An 18,808-nucleotide genomic window follows, 5' to 3' on the forward strand; every position below is an offset into this window, starting at 1 on the left:
CATCCCATCCCATCCCATCCCATCCCATCCCATCCCATCCCGTCCCATTCCATCCCATCCCGTCCCGTCCCATCCCATCCCATCCGCCTGCTCCTTCCTCAGGAAACCGGCTTAAAAGCCGAGACCCACCGCGTACCCCTCTGGGAGGCGGTTCGGGGTTGCGTCCCTTCCTCCCCGGGGACTCCCCCAAGCCTCCCAGACTTGTGAGGTCTTTCTACCTTTCCGTGTTGTGGAAACACGGCTGTTCCTCAGGAGCGTCCTGCTGCTCCCTCTAGAGCTGGGGCCAGTCGTTGTCCCCAGGCAGGTGACTCTGTGCAGGTCTGAGCTGAGGATCCATCGCCGAGCACCCTCCTGCCAAGCAACCGCACGAGTCAACAAACAGAGTCACCCCTGGAGCTTTTCTCACCTCCCCTGCGAGCTCCAGAGGGGCTGCGGTCAAACCCACCCTGCTGGGAACTCTATAGGTCAAGTTTAGTAAATAAATACTTTGAGAAATTTGGGGTTGAATCCAGTAGGCCAGAAAACTTGTGAGGGGCGCGTAATACACAGTGGCAAAGAATTATTTCCGATGTGTTAATAAAGGTAAATGTTGAATTGTGAAAGCAGGAGGTACAGCCCTGACTGGGGTTTCTGCACAGTCATTTTGGATGTGAGGGATTGGCTGCTGGGATTTACCAGCTCCTCTTGAAACCACCCTCCAAACCGGGAAATTACCAACAGACCGAAAACTCGCCAGAGGAGAGATTTTAATCCTTTACTGGGCACAGCCTGGGATGGGCAGAGAGCAAAGCTGTGGGAGACACACAGCCCAAAGTGGTGTCTGGAGCTCCAAATCCCTGCTTGCCCCCACCTCTCCTCCCCAAACACAGTTCAGTGGCCATGAGCCCACCCTGACCCCCACCAGCTCTCCACCACGAGAGCTCCATTAGCCACCATCTGCCTGAATGCCAGTGAAATTTTATAGGATTTACAAACTGAGGATTTTGTAGAACAAAAATGGAAAATAATGACTGACCCCACCTGCCTGTGTGGAGCTGGGGAGGGGAGATCCCGCCGGTCCTGCTGCGCTGGTGGCTCTGGCTCCTTGGTGGGATGGGATCCAGCTCTTTGGAGACAAATCCTAATTCCAGGAAGCATTTAGAAACGGCAGGAGAAGGGCTTTGGAGGAAAGGCAGGCTATCCCTACCCTTTTATTCTACTCTTTCAAGACATTTACTCATGGAATTATTTCTTTGCACAACCCAAGGAAGGACAGAGCTGCGACTCCAGCCTCTTTCATGGGATATTCCCAGCGTTCCTGGCCAGTGAGGGGGTTATGTAGCAAAACCCCTCGGCTCTCCCAGGCCGGGGTGAGATCCTGGTTTTGCTTCAAGGGAATTCACAGCAGTCTGGATGTTGCTGAGGCCGGTTTTGTGGCTTTTGGGAGAAAGCATCCGCAGGCAGGGAAGTGTCCGCGCACAGAGCATCCCACCAGGCCAGCCCCGGCTGTGGCTCCGGGGGTCAGACGCTGCTGGGTTTTGGCGGATCCCTCAGCTCGATTTGCATAGTCACCAGCCCCGCGCTGACAGGAAGGAAGATCAGCTAGACCCAGGGCAGGAAGGGGCGAGGAGCGAACGGAAAGAGAGAAAAGCCACCGGGCTGGAACCGGCGGGGGCCGGCGGGGGAACCCGGACCCACCTTGCCCAGGTCCTGCCCCGAGCATCGCCCGGTGCCGGGTGCCACCACCTGTAGAAGACACCACCGGGAAGGGTGGCTGCTACCTTGACCTTGAGCATCCGTCGAGGAGGAAGCTAAGCCCTGGGGATAAAGAGCTGAGCGGGCACGGAGCGGCTGCATCCTCTCGCCCACCACGGGGATGCCCTCTCCAGTGCCCTGCTCACACACCGACCTGGGGAAGGCGGCTCGAGGCCAAGGTAGGGGCTTGGTGGGGCTTTGGAGGGGTGTGGGGAGAAGGGGAGGTGTCACTTGGTTCTCCCGTGTGGGGACAAGCTGCTGCAGAGCCCGTGCTGTGATGGCCACGTGAAATGGAGTGGCCGGGCCAGCGTGGCAGGGCCAGGAGCTGCTGGGCAGAGGTCCCTGCCCTGGCAGGGCAGCCTGGCACGGCATGGCACGGCATGGCATGGCCACCATGCTGGCAGGAGTGGGTGGAGCCCTGAGGGATGGAGATGAGCATGGGACCTCACAGGGGACCTGGCACATGTCGCATTCTGTCCCGTTGCCTGCTCTGCCTGCTTGGGCATGAAAGCAGCCACAGCCAGGCCGCCCTGCCTGCCCAAAGCCTTGTGCAGCAGCTTTCCCCCGCCTTAATGTCATTTGCTGAACTAATTAACTTCCAAACGGTCCAAAATAAACTCCAAGATGCACCACCAATAGAAAAGGATGAGATTAGTGACACACTCGCCTGTGGCACAGTGCGAAATTGTGCCAAAGAGTGGGGCAGGGCTAAAGCAGTGGGTGTGGGTGTCACAGGAGCAGGTCGGGGAGCTGGAGCTCAGCCCTGCACCCAGGTGGGCACAGAGCCCGGGCATGCTGGGCTGCCTCAGGGCATCAGACTTAATCCTGCTGTTATTTAGGCACTTACGGGCACTGTGTATCCCATAAATGCGGGGCTGCTGGGGACAGTGCCTGCTGGAGCACGGGCTGGCTACTGTCACCCTCTGGGATATCACCGTCACTCAGGGTTTGGCCACCACGTGGGAGAGTTATCCAAAGCCAGACAGGCATCTCTGGGGGCCAGGGGACACCTCGCAGTCAGGATGTCCATGTTGCACAAAAATTTCTTTCTGGAGAACTTGCAGCTGCTCTTTGGGTGCTCTGCAAGCCCAGGAAGATTGTTCTGATCAAACCCCAGAGGTCGCTGGGGCGGTACCACATCCGTCAGCATCCCAGCAGCCCGGGCTGGCAGCAGCTCCTGCCCAGTTTTTGTGCTGATATCCTGAGATCCTGTGGGTGGGAAGGGCAGAAGCTGTGTGCTGGGAGGATCTGCTTTCCTATCAGCTGTTTGCACATCTGTGGTAAAGCATCCCAGGGGGACGGCCAGCTCAGGAAATGCATCAGCCTTCATTCTGCAGCTTGTGAGGTGCGGCAGTGCCCTGCAAGGCACCTCCTCTCCACAATTAGCTTCATTTTTAGCCGTTTGGAATCACCCACAGATTGATTTTTCCTTTTTTTTTTCTGGTGAGATTTGGGGTTAGCACTGCTGGCATCCAGCCCAGGGGCCCTTCATGGCCCCTCACCTCCTATTTAACCCCTGCTGTGTCCTGCTGGGCCCTGTTATTGGGGTTGGGGTTTGGGTTTAAGGAAACAAAAAAACAAAACCCAAACCTGGAAGAGATTAAATTTGACATAAAATAGATTTTGCATTAAATCCAGACCAAAAAAATACAAGTCAGCTGCAAACTTAGATAACTGAGTTACTCGCCAGTCTGCAAGCGTCACAACTGAGTAATAATGCAGAAGGTATTCAATTGCATCGTTTAATTAACAGAAATTAACGATGTGAAATCTCTTCGATTCTGCCAAAAGGTGGCAGCCTCCATCCTGGCTTCGGGATTCGCTCAGCTGCGGGGGAGCAGCTGGAGGTGCTGCCTTGGGAAGTGTTTTCATGCAGCTCGCTGACCTCCGAGGTGGGATCAGTTCAAGGCAGGAGAAGTAGCTAAAAAGCCCCGAAGGTGTGAGGGTAAAGGAGCCCGAGAGCCGCCGGAGGAACCCAGCGCTCCAGGAACTGGTGGGAAGGTCTGGCGGGGCCGCTCCGTGCCCGTGCCCGGGGGAGGAAGGGCAGCGCTGGGCTGGGGCTGCGCTCCCGGGGCTCCCCCACCCCAGAGCGCAGAGCTCTGGGGGATTGGCTGCGCGGAGAAACCCCACGGTGGTGGCACATGGACAAGGAGATGGCCAGGCTGAGGTTTCCTGCGTGTTTGGGGCATGGAGCTGAGCTGGAGTGGGCACCTCCCACCTGCTGCAGGTGCTGTGTGATGATGCCATTTTTAGCTCATATAAAAAGCTTTTAACCTTATCTAAACGCTATAGATCAGGCCCTTTTCGGATGTTTTCCATCTGTGGGTGCCTGCAGCCATGCAGGAGCTCTTGCCCAGCACTTTGGTGCCTGTCTAACCTTGGCACCCTCAGCCCACCCCCAGCCCACCGCAGCAGGTGGGGTCCCCAGGGCTCTGCGAGCTGGGAAGTCCCACTCGAGGTGCCAACCACCCCCTCGCCCCCTGATGCTGCTGGTGAATCTGCCCACGAGCCCCTGCAGGGGGACAAACACAGACTTCCAACTGCTGGGTGTCACCTGATGCAGTCCTGGTGCTGCTGGCAGCTGCTGGGACATCTCCAGACCTGGTACGGTCCCAGTTCCTCAGCAGATTCCTAAGGCACGGAGTGATGGATCTGTCTGGGGCAGGAGGAGGATCTGGGAGGCAGTAAATGCCTGTTGTCTCCAGACAGCTTCATGCTTCCACCTCAGGACTGTCCCTTCATCCTGGATTCCCTGAATGCTGCTCTGGTCATGTTGGACTTCCAGGAGCAAAACTGCACGTACAGAATTAGAGCCAGAGATGAGCAGGAGCAGCTACATCCAGGCCCCTGTTCTCTGGTGTTGGTGCCAGCAGTTTGAATCCTGGAACAGGACGGACACAGCGAAAACCACAGCAGCTGTTTGGGAGAGGATTGGCTGTGGACCTTCCAGCATGGTGCTTGTGGCCCCCAGGCACTGATGGGTTTTGGGCAGGGACACTCAGGTGGGATGTAGCATGGTGGTTTGTAGGGATGGTGGGATTGGAGCTGCTGGAAGAACACATCGGTGTTGTCTAAACATCCTTAGAAGAGAGGATTTTCTCCTGGACTGGACCTTTGGACCACACTAAGCAAAAAAAAAAAAAAAAAAAAAGTGTTAATGCCAAGTTCTTGCCAAGAAAATCCCCATTTCCTTCCCTGGGCCTTGCAGGTGCCACTCATCAGTTTGTCTGGGCAGCCTCCCACCCTCCAGCCTCTTATCCCAGTTTCCCTGGGGACACAGGCAAGGCAGGGCAGACACAAACCTGTATCACCGCTCCTCTGGCTGCCGGTGGGACATTGTCCCTGCTGGATCCTGGCCAGGCAACAGCTGCACACCTGGGATGTGCAGGATTGACACCTCAGGCAGAGGTGTCAGAGTCCCAGAAGAGGACTCACAGCCAGCAGCCTTGGAACGTCCCATCCTGGACACACCTGGATCTCTGTAGGAGTTCTGGAACCTGGCTTTGGCTGGCCCTTACCCTTCAGACATCTCTTGTGAGAGCTGGTAACTCCCTCCACCCCCTCAGCACGCAGCCTTCAGCAGCCTCGTGTGGTCCTAGAGCTGCACCTGAAACTACTGGAACCAGAAAAAAATCGCAGCCCCTGCATTATTTCTTCTGCTGCTTCATTCTCCCAGTGAGATGCCTCTGCGTGAGCTGGCCCACGGCTGGTGGTTTTTGAAGGAGCACCAGAGGACACCATCAAACATTCTGTGGTGCTGGAGCAGGTTTCCCCCATCAAAGGGCCACGTTTCAGAGGAAGGGCTGCAGGGAACATCGCTGCAAGCAGCAAAAGCCCCTTTCATTCTGGCTGTGCTCTGGCTTGCTCAGCAAAGATGAGAGACAGACCTGGGCACTGCAAAGGCTTAATTGAACCTTCCAGGCCAGTTAGAGACAAGAACACATCAAAGGGTGAACATTTTGCTGTGAATTGCTCACTGAGCTCCCTTAATTGATGGGATCTTCATTGACCGGGCCACTGCATGGGGGGTGATGAGTAAGAGCTGCTGCTGGGGCCCTGCTGCTCCCGGTATGGAGAAAGGGCTTTGCTGTGGGATCACCACCACTGCCACGGGCTCGTGGACCTCTGACACCGCTGACACCAGGGGTCCAGAGCTGGGCAGCCAGGGCAGAGCCCAGGCTTCCATCCTGAAGGGAGAGGTGGTGGGCTCAGACCCTGCTCCAACAGCACCTCCCAGCCCTACAGGGGCTTGTCAGGAACCACCTGGGCAGGTGGGGCTGGGCTGGTGCTTTGTCACCCAGCACTTTCTGTCACTTACCCCACTCTGGAGGACGTGCCACATGTGTCTGTGGCAGATCCAGCCATGGTCTGTGAGGAACTCAGCCCTGGGGATGCTGTCAGGTCCCTCCTGCAGTCTTGTGCTTCTGGTGGGAGAAATAAACCCCAGCATGGATCCCTGGGAGAGAGGATGAACAGAAGGAGAAGTTCCAAGCACCTTGACCTCACACCATGGACCAGAAACTCTACCAGGTTTTCCTGGTCCAGCTACATCTGTGCTTTTTGCCTAGAAGAGGTTTGACCAAAGGAAGGAGAATTACCTGTACCTGTTGGCGAGGCTGCATCAAAGCCCCCACAGTGCACGTTCCCCTCAGGGGTGGATTTGACAAAGGCAAGGCTGTCTGTGGGCAGGGACCCCCTTGCAGAGCCTCTGACCAGCATGGAGGTGTTCACATGGATCCAGAGCATCCTGTAGGCCAGGTGGAGAGGAGGAAAGGTGCCAGGACACAGGCCCCAGGACACTGTGTGTGCATTGCTGCTGTGATCACACATCCCCTGGGGCTCAGAAGTTCCCGCCTGGAGAAGACTTTGGGGCTGGTGGAGAGGCTACAGCACAGTGCCACCTGAACTGGGAACACTCTCAGGCATGGAGACATTTCCCTCTCCACCTCTGCTCAAAGAACAACAGGACTCTGAGCAGATGTTCTTAAAAGCAAACACCAAACCCTCAGCGTGGTTAGGCAGCAGCTGAGGGGGAGGGAGCAGGTAGATACTCCTTTTCTGGCTGATGATTCAGAGCATCTTCAGAACTCTACAACAGGATGTGGTGCTGGCCACACTCAGCAAGCCCCAACGGAGGCTCTGGATGGGGGCAAGGTGGGTTTGAAACCAAAACAGGCCTTACATCCCTCTGCCTGCTGCCCCACAGCTTCCTTCACAACCCAGAGAAGAGGAGCGTACAAGCAGTTCCCAGCGCTGTGACAGTGGTGGCACTTTGGGTGCTCCCCAGGTGGCACAGGGGCATTGTCAGGGCAATTAATGCACCACCGTGCTTGACAAAGGTTGTGGCATAAGTGGTGGTGGTGAAGGCACCCAGTGTGTGGCACTTGAGGTCTGGGCAAAGCTGGTCCCAGCTGTGCCCCTGCCAGGCCTGCAGTGAAGGGGACTCTGTTGTAGCCAAAAGCTGCTGAAGGACCCTTGGCTGAACCCCCCCCAGCACCACCATAGCTCAGAGTGGGCTCCTTCCCACACTGCTTCTGATGCTTCTCCTCTTCTTCCACCAGGGCCATGGGCAGGGGCTGAGGAGCCCCGGGCAGTGCTGTGAGCCGGCCGGGGGGACACGGGGTGGTCCATGGGACGCTGCTGCCACCACAGAGCTCCTCACCCAGGGACCACCCATGCCACGGGAGGCCTCTGATGGAAGGTGAGTGGTGGCTGGGCAGATCCATCACCTCGGGAGAGTTCTGGATGCAGAAATGGGATGAGGTGGGGCACCAACTTGTGAGCAGCTCCCAGTCCAAGCGAGCGCTGTGCTGGCGCAGGGGGAATGGCTATCTCTGGAGAGAAATGATCTTGCTCAGTCTTTTTTCTCTGCAAGGGCTTGGATTCTAGGAGAAAACACCATTTCATGATTGTGTTCTTCAGCCTCTTTTGACTCCAATTTCAGTGGCTGCTGCCCTGACCTAGCAGCTCCTAGCAAAGCCTCCTGCCAGGGCTTTGGGATGGCATCATCACAAGAAGGGCACTCAGGAGGGCTCTAGCTCCCCCACTGCTACCTTCAGAGTCAGAAGGAATTCTCCACTGCTGCCTTTCCCTGTCACCCCTCACCCACATTCCCAGGGCTGGCCCAGGACCCACCTGTCCCGCTGTCCTGTCCCGCAGGGGCCTGGATCAACCGGTACCGCGAGCAGCTGGCGAGGTCCATCTTTCTGCAGTTCCTGGAGGAGATCATCTCCCACCTGCGCAGGCTGGAGCTCCTGACGGCCGAGGAGGCTGCCCAGGTGCAGGCAGCGAGCCCCCTGCCCGAGCAGGTGAGGGCTGTGGTGGATGTCCTGGCTGGCTCCAGGCTCTCTTTGCAACCCTCTTGCCAGCAGAGGTTTCCCTGGTTTCCCTCCTGGTTGGAAGGCTCCAACCTCAGCTGATGTCTGCTCTGAATCTCTCGCAGCACCATCTCTGCTTGTCCAGCCTTTGCTGGAGGGTTTAATTTTGCTGTGATACCTGAGCCAGGGGAGCAGGACAGGTTCAGCCAAGAGTCCAGTTCATCAGAGAGTCCAGTTCATCAGACAAGTCCATGGCAATGAGGCAGGAATGAAGTCAAGTTGTAAGTCAATTGAGAGGTCAGGATCAGGCCCAGCAAGGGCAACCAGGTTCAGACAGTCCAGTGGCCACCAGGCAAGGGCAGAGTGATCAGGTCCAAGACCAAGGTCTAGGTCCTACAACATACTTAAGCTGAGGCTGAAGGCCCAGGGCTGAGCTTAAATGGGCTTCTGGACTGACTGTGAGGCTGGTCAGAGCCCTTTAGGCCTACTGGTGCCCTCTGAGCCCTGCCATGTACCTTCCCACCAGGATGTGAGGGCTCCATGAGGTTTCCCTCTGCATGGGCATGGCAGAAAAGTGAAGCAGCTTCTGTCTTTTGCCTTTGTGGTTCCTCCTCTTCCTCCTCACCCCTGTTCCATTTCTCTGTGCAGAACCCATGGTGCAGAAACACCTGGAGAGCCTCCAGAGCTCCTACGGGAATGGCCTGGAGCCAGGAGCCCTGCAGCGCCTCACCAACCTGCTGCTGGTGGAAGGCCTGACCGACATCCAGCAGAAGGAGCACGACATCCTGCAGGTTGAAACCACCAAAGGCCTGCCAAACGTATCCAAGAGCATCCCCCTGGAGAAGCTCTTCCTGCCTCTCTCCAAAGTCAGCATCCCCCCTCGGATCTCTGTCACCATCGGCGTGGCCGGGATTGGCAAGAGCACTCTGGTGAAGCTGTTTGTCTGCACCTGGGCAAAGGGGGACATCAACAGGGACATCATGTTCGTGCTGCCCCTCACCTTCCGGGAGCTCAACACCTACGAGAAGCTCTCTGCTGAGCGCCTCCTCTGCTTGGCCTTCCCTCACATCACCGAGCCCGGCTGCATCTCGGCCGGAGCCGCCCGGACCCTGCTCATCCTCGACGGCCTGGATGAATTCAAGACCCCCTTGGATTTTTCCAACACAGTGGTTTGCACCGATCCCAAAAAGGAGATCCAAGTGGACAACCTGATCACCAACATTATAAGGGGAAACCTGCTGCAGGAGGCCTCTGTGTGGGTCACATCACGGCCGGCGGCGGCCAGGCAGATTCCTGGTGGGCTGGTTGATAGGATGACGGAAATCCGAGGGTTTGGGGCTGCAGAGATGAAGGACTTCTTGGACCAGATGTTCCTTGACAACAGAGACCTGTCCAGCCAAGTCCTGAAGCACATCAGGGCTAACAGGTCGCTGCATGTCCTGTGCACCATTCCTGGTTTTTGCTGGATTTCTGGCTCCTCAATCGCTTATTTCCTGAAACATTGCAGCGATCAATCCCAAGAAGCAGCTGTGGTCCCCAGGACCCTGTCAGAAATCTACTCCTATTATTTTAAAATGGCTCTGAGTGGCGACTGGCTGGAAAAGCCGAGAGAAACCCTCAGGATCGAGCAGGCTGTGAACACCAGCAAGAAGCTGGTGGGCAGCCTGGGCAGGCTGGCCTTCTATGGGCTGCTGCGGAAGAAACACGTGTTCTACGAGCAGGACATGAAGGCCTACGGCATCGACCTCTCCCTGCTGCACAGCAGCCTCTCCACCCGCCTCCTGCTCAAGGAGGACATGCAGACCTCCACAGCCTACTACTTCTCCCACTTAACCATGCAGGAGTTCCTGGCAGCTCTTTATTACTACACGGCGGCCAAGCGGAACATCTTCGACCTCTTTGTGGAGAGCGGCATGTCCTGGCTCAAGCTGGGCTTCCTCAACCACTTCAGGAGCGCCGTTCAGAGGGCGCTGCAGGCCGAGGACAGGCAGCTGGACATCTTTGTCCGCTTCCTCTCGGGGCTGCTGTCCCCACAGGTGAACAAGCTGCTGGCCGGGTGGCTGCTGGCGAAGGACGAGCACAGCGGGTTCAGGAGCCAGGCCATCAGCGTCCTGCAGGGCTGCCTGAACACCGACCACGCCATCTCCTCGCGCGCCGTCAACGCCATGCACTGCCTGCAGGAGATGCAGCACACGGACATCGCCAAGGCCGTGGAGGAGGCGATGAGGAGCGAGAGCTTGGCTGGGATGCTCACCCCCACGAACTGCTCTGCCCTGGCTTACCTCCTGCAGGTCTCGGATGTCTGCCTGGAGGAGACAAACCTGTCCAACTGCCTCACCTACAATGTGTGTAAGAGCCTGCTCTCCCAGCTTCTCTTCTGCCACAGCCTCAGGTGAGTCCTCGTGGGATTGCACCAGGAGAAGTGAGCAGAGATGCCAGGCTGTGACTTCTGGAATCACAGATTGGTTTGGGTTGAGGAGACATTAAAGATCATCCCATCCCACCCCCTGCCATGGGCAGGGACACCTTCCACTAGCCCAGGCTGCTCCAAGCCCTGTCCAACCTGGCCTTGGACACTGCCAGGGATCCAGGGGCAGCCACAGCTTCTCTGGGCACCCTGTACCAGGGCCTGCCCACCGTCACAGGAAAGAACTCCTTCCTAACTTCTAATCTAAATCTCTCCTCTTTCAGTTTAAACCTGTTCCCTGTTTTAAGTCCCCTGTAAGTCCTGGAGGGCAGTGATGAATTCTCTCTCCCCTGTGACTCACAATTCCAGGTGTCAATGGAGACATGGGCCCACCAATGTTGTCCACCTGCAGAGAGCTGCCCTGGGGGTGGCACTGGGGTCAGCTCTGCTTCTGTCCTTGAGCTTCTCCACCTGGGACAGGCAGATGTCATGGGAGGATCATCCTTTCTCCACTTTGATCTCCCAACCCTTGCTCTTGCTCTTTCTTCATGTCTTCTGCAGGATGGACAATAACCAGTTTAAGGACGACGTGATGGAGCTGCTGGGCAGCATGCTGAGCGTGAAGGACTGCCAGATCCAGAGGCTCAGGTAGGACCTGGCCCAGGGCAGACGAGATGTCCTGGGGATGCAGCATGGAGCTGGGGCACCTCAAAACCAGGGTGGGGGTCCCCCAGGAATGTCTCTCCCACTGGCTCCCCAGGGTGCCTAATGACAAGGACAGTCCCACACGGTCCCTGCACCCAGGCAGTGACCTTACCCCAAGGTTGCCTTGCCCAGTCTTCCTGGAACTGCTGCCTCCTCACTGTTCCTAAAAAAACATATAAATCCATGGGTTATCCCAACAAGCCACTTCCCAAGGTCACAGCAGGTTGCTGGACACTCGAGGCTCTGCGTGGAACATCTGCTGCATGGGGGGCACAGGCTCCTGACCTCCATGCAGGGAGATGCCTCATCCCAGACAGATGGGTTCCCACTTTCCCCACCTCCTGCTCTTCCTCAAGGCTGCCCCACGCTGCCATCTGAGCTCCCTTTTTATGACACAAATGAATTTTATGTCCAGAAACGGAGTCCTGGCAGTCCCTGCCTGGTGTCCGCCTCTGGAGAACATCCATCACTTTGGTTGTACCATGAACCAAATGCTCGCCATGGCTCCTCTCTGCTCACCCATCCCAGCTGTGTCCTGGGACATGCCAGGGTCTGTGAAAGTCTCTTTCTCCTCTGGAAAAACACCCAATTTTCCTTTTTCTGGGCAGCTTGGCAGAAAATCAGATCAGCAACAAGGGAGCCAAAGCTCTGGCCAGGTCGCTGCTGGTGAACAGGAGCCTGATGGTGCTGGAGTAAGTGCTCCCCTTCCCCAGCTCCTGTCATGCACACGTTCCCACTGGGAACCATTCCCTGCCCATGGTGGGGCTGGATCCCACCTGGCCTGACCGAGCTGGGGAGGGTCTCCAGCCCCTAAAGCCACCACCACAAGCTGCTGGCCTGATGTCCCACCTCAGCAGTGCCATGTGGAGGCGTCTGGCTTAAACTGGGCCTGTGCCACTCCAGCTTTGCTAACCTTGGCTTTTCTGCCTGTCCCGCCTCAGCCTGCGGAGCAACTCCATCGGCCCCACCGGAGCCAAAGCCCTGGCTGATGCCCTGAAAAAAAACCAAATCCTGCTCTCCCTGAAGTAAGTCTCAACTTCTGGAGCACCTCCTGGAGCAGATCCCCGGGGCAAGCCCCCTTCCTCTTCTGTCCCACTGAGGTTTTCCCAAGCTCCAAGGGCCAGTGCATGGGGAGACCCTGGGCCAGAAGGTTGGGATTCTCCTGCCTCTTGGCTTCAGTGGGTCTGGGTTGGGGTTGAGGTGAGGATCAAGGTCCTTTCCTTGCATGGGAGCTCACAGGGTGCTGTTTCATGGAAGAAGGAATATCCCATGGGAGAGGAGGGAAGGAGACTCCTGGTCAGGGATGCTTGGGGACCAGACCCCTTTCTCAACTGGGGACGAGGGCAAGCAAACCCCAGGGCAGGTGGCCACTGCCCTGCAGCCCTCCTGGCCCTGCTGTGGAAGCATCCATGCCTGGCTTCACTCTGTCTCCCCCAGCCTCCAGCACAACTCCATCAAGGAGGACGGGGCCACCTTCCTGGCCGAGGCCCTGCTGACCAACCACAGGCTGGTGACCCTGCAGTGAGTGACCGGGACCTGCTGTCCCCCCCTCCAGCCACCCAGCAGAGTGTGGTGGCACCGATGGGGATGTGGCACCTGGCATTCACAGGTGCCTTCCTCACCTTTGCAGCCTGCAGAAAAACGCCATCGGAGCCCAGGGCGCCCGGAAAATCGCGGAGGCGCTGAAGCAGAACCGCAGCCTGAGGGAGCTGATGTGAGCATGAGGCGGAGGGATGGCAGTGCCAGCGCCACATCTCCCGGGATCTGTGGGCAGGAATGGCAGGAAAGGGGCAGGCCCGTGTGACAGGCAGGAGGGACACTGCTGGCTCTGCCCAAGGGGTTGGTGTGGACAGGGGGAGCAGGGCCTGCAGCGCTGCCGTCGGAGCAGCCCCAGGGAGGTGCTCTCTGTACCTCCAGGGATGCAGGGAGCCACGTAAAGAAAGGAGAAGCCAAGTCTCCCCTCTGGCAGAGGGAAGCAGAAGGGCTCCAGGCCCTGAGGGAACATTAAAAGCTATTCCAGCTCCAACCAGCCACGAGAACAGAGGTGTATGTAGGTGGGAAATGAGGTGGCAGCGAGTCCATGCTTGTTGCTGCAGCAGGAACGGCCTGGGGGAGGTGAATCCCTTGCTGGCATTTCCAAGTTTCCTCTTCTGTCTTAGACTCTCGAGCAACTCGGTGGGAGACAACGGCTCCATTGCCTTGGCCGAAGCTCTGAGGGTGAACCACAGCCTGCAAAGCCTTGAGTAAGTTCTCCCTCTGTGCCTGGACTCCTTACAACACAGCCCAGCCTCCTCCCTGCAGCAAAATCTGCCACTCCTCAAGCCCTCAGTCCCTCGCCGTGTCTCTCCCACTCCACATTCCCTGGATGTGCAGGCTGGAACACCATGTGGCAGCTCCAGCAGCAGCCAGGCTGGCCCTGCCTTCACCAAGGGGCACTGACAGAATTAACCCTAAAACCCAGCAATGGCTTTTTATTCTGGCTTGGAGGAAATCAGTAGCTTTGGGTCTTCTCTCTCTCAAAAGTGATGGGAATTGGCTAAGCAGGGAGAGTCAGGGTGGAATGGTGCAACCTTCATTCCCCATGGGAACAGCACCTGGAGAGGAGGGCTGATGGCTCCTGGTGATGAGTGGCTGTGCCCTGGTTCTGTCCCTGTGACAAGGATCCCAAACCCACAGGATCCCCATGCCCAGCTGAGCCAGCAGCCACAGTGATGGCCAGGTGGGGACAAGGCTGCCCCAAAGTGCTGGCAAACGCTGTCCCCTCTGCTTGCTGGGGCTGGTGCTGCCATGGTCAGCAGGAATTGCTGATCCTGCCCTGGCTGCTCCCAGTGTTGGTCCTTCTGCCGTGGCTCCCCCTATTCCCTGTGGTTGGGAGATGCCCTTTCCTCAGTGAAATGGGCACTTTCCACCCCAAACACGACCCTGCAGCCCACCTGTGATGCCAAGAGTGGCTCATCCACACACCTTCTCTGTTTGTCTCAGTCTCCAGAGCAACTCCATCAGCAGTGCAGGGGTCACAGCGCTGACAGTGGCTCTCTGCTCCAACAAGGGACTCCTCAGCCTCAAGTAAGTGACAGTCCCTCCAGCCACCCTGGCCAAAAGCTGCTGCTGGGACCTGGGAGCCTTTCAGCAGCCTGGGCTTGTGCCTGGTTGTTTCCACAAGTGCTCTGAGATGCTGAAAGGAGCTTTGGTCCCTCTTCCAGCTGTGAGGATCTTCTCTCCATCTTTAGCTTTTTCCCTTTGGGACAATATTCATTCAGCCATGTCTTGGAATGAAAGGATGGCAGCAGGGATGGCAGGCTGGCAAAAAGCCCTGATGGGCCACCAGTGCCCACAGGAAACACAGGGAGTGGAGCTGCACGGAGCGGAGCAGCAGAAGCTGGTGGGGGTGGTCTCAGAAAAACTGCTCTCCTCAATGGATGGCCTCAGCCCCAGAGCAGGGGGCAAAGGGGGCACTGGGGGAGCAGCTGATCCAGCGCTGCCTTGGCTGCTCCTCCCCAGCCCCGTGTCTTTCCCCAGCCTCCGAGAGAACTCCATCAGCAAGGAGGGGGGCCCTGCCATCGCCCGTGCCCTGCGGAGCAACAGCACCCTCAGGAAGCTGGAGTAAGTCCCATGGGCCCCAGGAGGGCACCCGGACCACCCTGTGGTGTCCCTGGCATTGTCCTCAACTTTTCATGTGTGACTCGAGTCCTCTGTCCCTGCAGCCTGGCGGCCAACCTGCTGTACGACGACGGGGGCAAGGCCATCGCTGCAGCCATCAAAGAGAACCGGGCACTCACGTCCCTCCAGTGAGATTCCCCCTGGGCCTGGCTGGGTTTGGACCCCCTTGCATGGACACGGGCAGGGACACTGCTCCTGGCCCTCAGCCCCTCCAGGCTGTGACAGTGGCACTCCTGGCTCACCCTCCATGGGAGGTGTGCTGTGACATCCTGGATGGACCCACGGGGTCTTGTGCATCCCTGGATGGTGCAGATGGGTGTGGAGCCTGGATGGATCAGGGCAGGCTCACAGCCTGAGGCTTCACCTGCCATTTTCTCCTGTTTGCAGCTTACAGTGGAACTTCATCCAGGCCAAAGCAGCCATGGCCCTGGCACAAGCACTACAGTCCAACAGCAGCCTGGCCAGCCTTGAGTAAGTGAGGACACAGGTGGATGGGTCCTGGGCCCTACTGGAAGGGCCCTTAAACCTCATCCAGTTCCACCCCCTGCCATGGGCAGGGACACCTTCTGCTAGCCCAGGCTGCTCCAAGCCCCAATCCAGCCTGGCCTTGGACACTGCCAGGGATCCAGGGGCAGCCACAGCTTCTCTGGGCACCCTGTGCCAGGGCCTGCCCACCCTCCCAGGGAACAATTCCTTCCCAATATCCCATCCAGCCCTGCCCTCTGGCAGTGGGAAGCCATTCCCTGTGTCCTGTCCCTGCAGACCCTTGGCCAAAGTCCCTCTCCAGCCCTTCTGGAATCCCGTTAGGCACTGGAAATCTGCTGTGTCCCCATTGTGTGTCCCTGGCTGGGGATGCTCTAAATGTCTTGTGGCCCAGGAGCTCCCCCAAGCCATTTGGGAATGCTGGGCCCTGTGCTGGCTGCCCTGTCCCTGCTCCTGGTTCCCAGGCACGGGCACACACAGCGCTTTTGTCCCAGCCTGCAGGAGAACGCCATCGGAGACGAGGGAATGGCCGCCCTCTCTGCCGCGCTGAAGGTCAACACCACCCTGGCAGACCTCCAGTGAGTATCCAGGCTGCAGCAGGGCCCTGGTGTCACAGCCTAATTACCCTAATTAGAAAGCCATGGCCACCTTAGGACAAGTGCTGAAGGGTCCCTGTTCCCTTGCAGCCTGCAAGTGGCTTCAGTTGGCGCGGCCGGTGCCCAAGCCCTGGCAGAAGCCTTGATGGTCAACAAGAGCCTGCAGATCCTGGAGTAAGTGCTCTGTGTGGCCACCAAGTGCCCACGGCTGTGCCACTGATCCCCGGGGTGTCTGAGAGCCTGGCCCTTGGCTCAGCACTGCTCCTACCCTGGCATGGTGATCTCCCAGCCTGGCTTGCCTGGCCCTTGACTCGCTGTGTGCGGTCACTTCTCCCCCTCCTCCCATTTGGGGCCATCCCAGGCTGTCCCTCCTCACTCCTGCCTTCGTTTGCAGCCTGCGGGGAAACTCCATCGGCGTGGCTGGGGCCCAGGCCATGGCCAACGCGCTGAAGGTGAACCGCAGCCTGCGCCGGCTCAAGTGAGTATCCCACTCCCAGGGTGAGCCAGGAGCAGCCTTTCCAGACATTCCCTTAGGGAAGAGCAATGGGATGGCCAAGCCAGTGGTTCTCAGTAGGGCAAACCCTGAGCAGGTGGCTCTTCCCAATGCCCAGTCCATGCACTCCCTGCTGGTGGCTACATCTCCCTGGCTGGTGCTGTCTGACCCTCCTGCCTCCCGCAGCCTGCAGGAAAACTCCCTGGGCATGGACGGAGCCATCTGCATCGCCACGGCCCTGAAGGGCAACCACGGCCTCACCTACGTCAAGTAAGTGGCTGCTGCAGGGGGTGGGAAAGGCAGGGATGGGGGAGACCATGGGAACCATCCAGGGACCTTCCCCCCCACCAGCACTGCCCATTCCTGGCTGCCCCACAGGGCAGGGGCATCCCGTGCTCCTCTGGGTGTAACAGCCGCACACCCACACAGCTCCAGACCCCTCAGCTCCTCTCCAGGGATGCCTCTGGGCTAAAGAACCACCTCAAAAGACAAATACCATCCAAAACATTCCAGGGGAGAAGTGGCTCAGCCCCTCCAGCTCTCCAGGGCTTTGTCCAGCTCTCCAGGGCTTTCTCCAGCTCCTCACTTGGCTGCCTCAGGGCTCTCAAACCCAGAGTGCCCTTGAGCATGGAGTGGGGTGGGCACAGTTGATGCTGCTGCAAAGCTGGGCAGCATCTCCTGTCCTCACCAAGGATTCTGCTCTGCCTCGTGTCCCAGCCTGAGCTCCTCTCTTTGCTCCCAGCCTGCAGGGGAATCGCATTGGGCAGTCAGGAGCCAAGATGATCTCGGACGCCATCCGGACAAACTCGCCCGACTGCGTTGTGGACGTGTGAGGGGGCCTGACTGCAGCGAGGAGGGGCCCGGGGGTCCCTCTGGCCAGGGTGCCTGCAGGGAGCTCCTTGGTGCCCATCTCAGGGGCAAGGAATGCTCCTGAGCTCCTGGCATGGCCCAAGAGGACCGAGGGTGTTGGATCAAGAGTGCAGGAGGGTCAAGACTCGTGTTGAAAGCTGAGGGATGTGTATGCCCATGTCCCTGCTCATCCAGGCAGGAGCTTCAAGGAATGGGGGAAACACAAAAAGGAGGGAGAAGGGGCAGATCCCACATGCCAGACCTTGTTCTTGTGGGTGATTTACCTGCTGGTGGCAGCAACTCCTCCTATGATCTCCCTGGTGCTTTTCACCCCTGGCTAAAAACAGCCCAGTCCTGCAGGATCCCCTTGAAATCCCAGACGGACACGAGAGATTTGCTGCTGCCTTGCTCAGATGGGAGCAGTGCTGTGGACCTGGGCACTTTCAGCAGGTCCTGGCTGTTGCTGTGCCCTCAGTAATGGGTTGGTGCTGGCCAGACACAGCTGAAGGGTTTGGTAGAGCTGTTCTCTATCGAAGAGAGAGGTAACCCAAGGTGTAGGAGTGGAACCATCTAGAAAGAGCTTGGAAAATAAAGAGTCCTCAGGAAAATGGAGGAGTATGAGGGTGAATGTAAGAGGAACTGCACTGCATGAGGGTGGGCTGTCTCCAGCACATCTTGGTGCTACACCAGGACTGCCTTTGCTCAAACTTCTGCCTCTCAGCTTCAAGGCTGGAGCTCTTGGATCTCCTGCTGTTGTCACCGGTGTTCTGTGACCTTGGGATACGTCCTCCCAATGTCCCAGCTGCAGGTTCTGTCCCTAGCAGGTCACCTTTTTGGCTGCTGAGAGCAAAGGTGATGCCTTCGTGTGTGTGGCAGAGACCCAATGACTCTCCAGAGGCACCAGGTTTGCAGGTGACCCAGCAGCCAAACTGGGAACCCCCAGGGCCCCCCTGAAGCCACCGTCCCCTGTCCCCTCCCCAGCCCAGCCAGGACACGCTGCCACACTCCGGGCAGCCAGTGGCTGCTGCAGGGACCTGGGAGCTGATCCCAGGAACACCGGGCTGAGCTCTGGAGATGTAAACACTTGGCAATAAATTAGTTCCTGGATGAGAAGATGCCTCGTGCAGCCTTGCTCTTGCACTGCAGGACATTTGGGATGGGCTGTGCTCCACTGCCCTGGGCTGAAAGCTCAGCTCACTGGCACAGGGGGGCTGCTGATGCTGCTGCTGTTCCTGCCTGGCACAAGCAGCTGCAACACCAACAGTGGCTTCCCCGAATCGCTGCTGGCTGTGCTGGAGGCTAGGTGGCAGCGCTGCCTGGAGAGAGAGGCGCTGGCTCTGAGCACACCAGGTACGGAGTCACTTTTCCATGTGGGCCTCCAGTGCAGGAAGTAGAAAACTCAAACTGCAGCCCAGACTGGGAGACTGGGCCTGGTCTCGTGGGTCAGATCATCACAGAATGGTCTGGGTTGGAAGGGACCTTAAAGCCCATCTTATTCCAACCCTCTGCCATGGGCAGGGACACCTTCCACTGGCCCAGGTTGCTCCAAGCCCCCTCCAGCCTG

At 58.1% G+C, this 18,808-nt stretch overlaps 1 protein-coding gene across 2 annotated transcripts; it reads left to right on the forward strand.

Moving 5' to 3' along the window:
• Positions 1-1,614: 1,614 nt before the first annotated feature.
• On the forward strand, positions 1,615-18,359 carry NLRC3 (NLR family CARD domain containing 3). 2 transcript variants are annotated; one of them, XM_032126131.1, is made up of 19 exons: positions 1,615-1,913; positions 7,296-7,435; positions 7,894-8,042; positions 8,700-10,443; positions 11,020-11,106; positions 11,772-11,855; positions 12,105-12,188; positions 12,601-12,684; positions 12,794-12,877; positions 13,323-13,406; positions 14,146-14,229; positions 14,683-14,766; positions 14,868-14,951; positions 15,211-15,294; positions 15,801-15,884; positions 15,993-16,076; positions 16,297-16,380; positions 16,582-16,665; positions 17,138-18,359. In XM_032126131.1, exons 2-19 carry the CDS (start codon positions 7,410-7,412, stop codon positions 17,226-17,228), a joined length of 3,189 nt encoding a protein of 1,062 aa, XP_031982022.1. In that variant the 5' UTR covers positions 1,615-1,913; positions 7,296-7,409; the 3' UTR covers positions 17,229-18,359. The 2 variants fall into 2 exon arrangements, with proteins under 2 accessions (XP_031982022.1, XP_031982023.1); XM_032126132.1 differs by having other exon boundaries at positions 16,514-16,665; positions 17,138-17,223.
• The last annotated feature ends 449 nt before the right edge of the window (positions 18,360-18,808 follow it).

The sequence above is a fragment of the Corvus moneduloides genome, chromosome 16, assembly GCF_009650955.1.
Source record: "Corvus moneduloides isolate bCorMon1 chromosome 16, bCorMon1.pri, whole genome shotgun sequence".
NCBI lineage: Eukaryota > Metazoa > Chordata > Aves > Passeriformes > Corvidae > Corvus > Corvus moneduloides.

Excerpts from the sequence above, each read along its gene's own strand:
- NLRC3 (XM_032126131.1), top strand. The coding sequence starts at position 7,410 with ATGCCACGGGAGGCCTCTGATGGAAG. Across the intron at positions 8,043-8,699 it reads CGAGCCCCCTGCCCGAGCAG|AACCCATGGTGCAGAAACAC; the intron begins GTGAGGGCTGTG and ends TTCTCTGTGCAG. Across the intron at positions 12,685-12,793 it reads CACAGGCTGGTGACCCTGCA|CCTGCAGAAAAACGCCATCG; the intron begins GTGAGTGACCGG and ends TCACCTTTGCAG.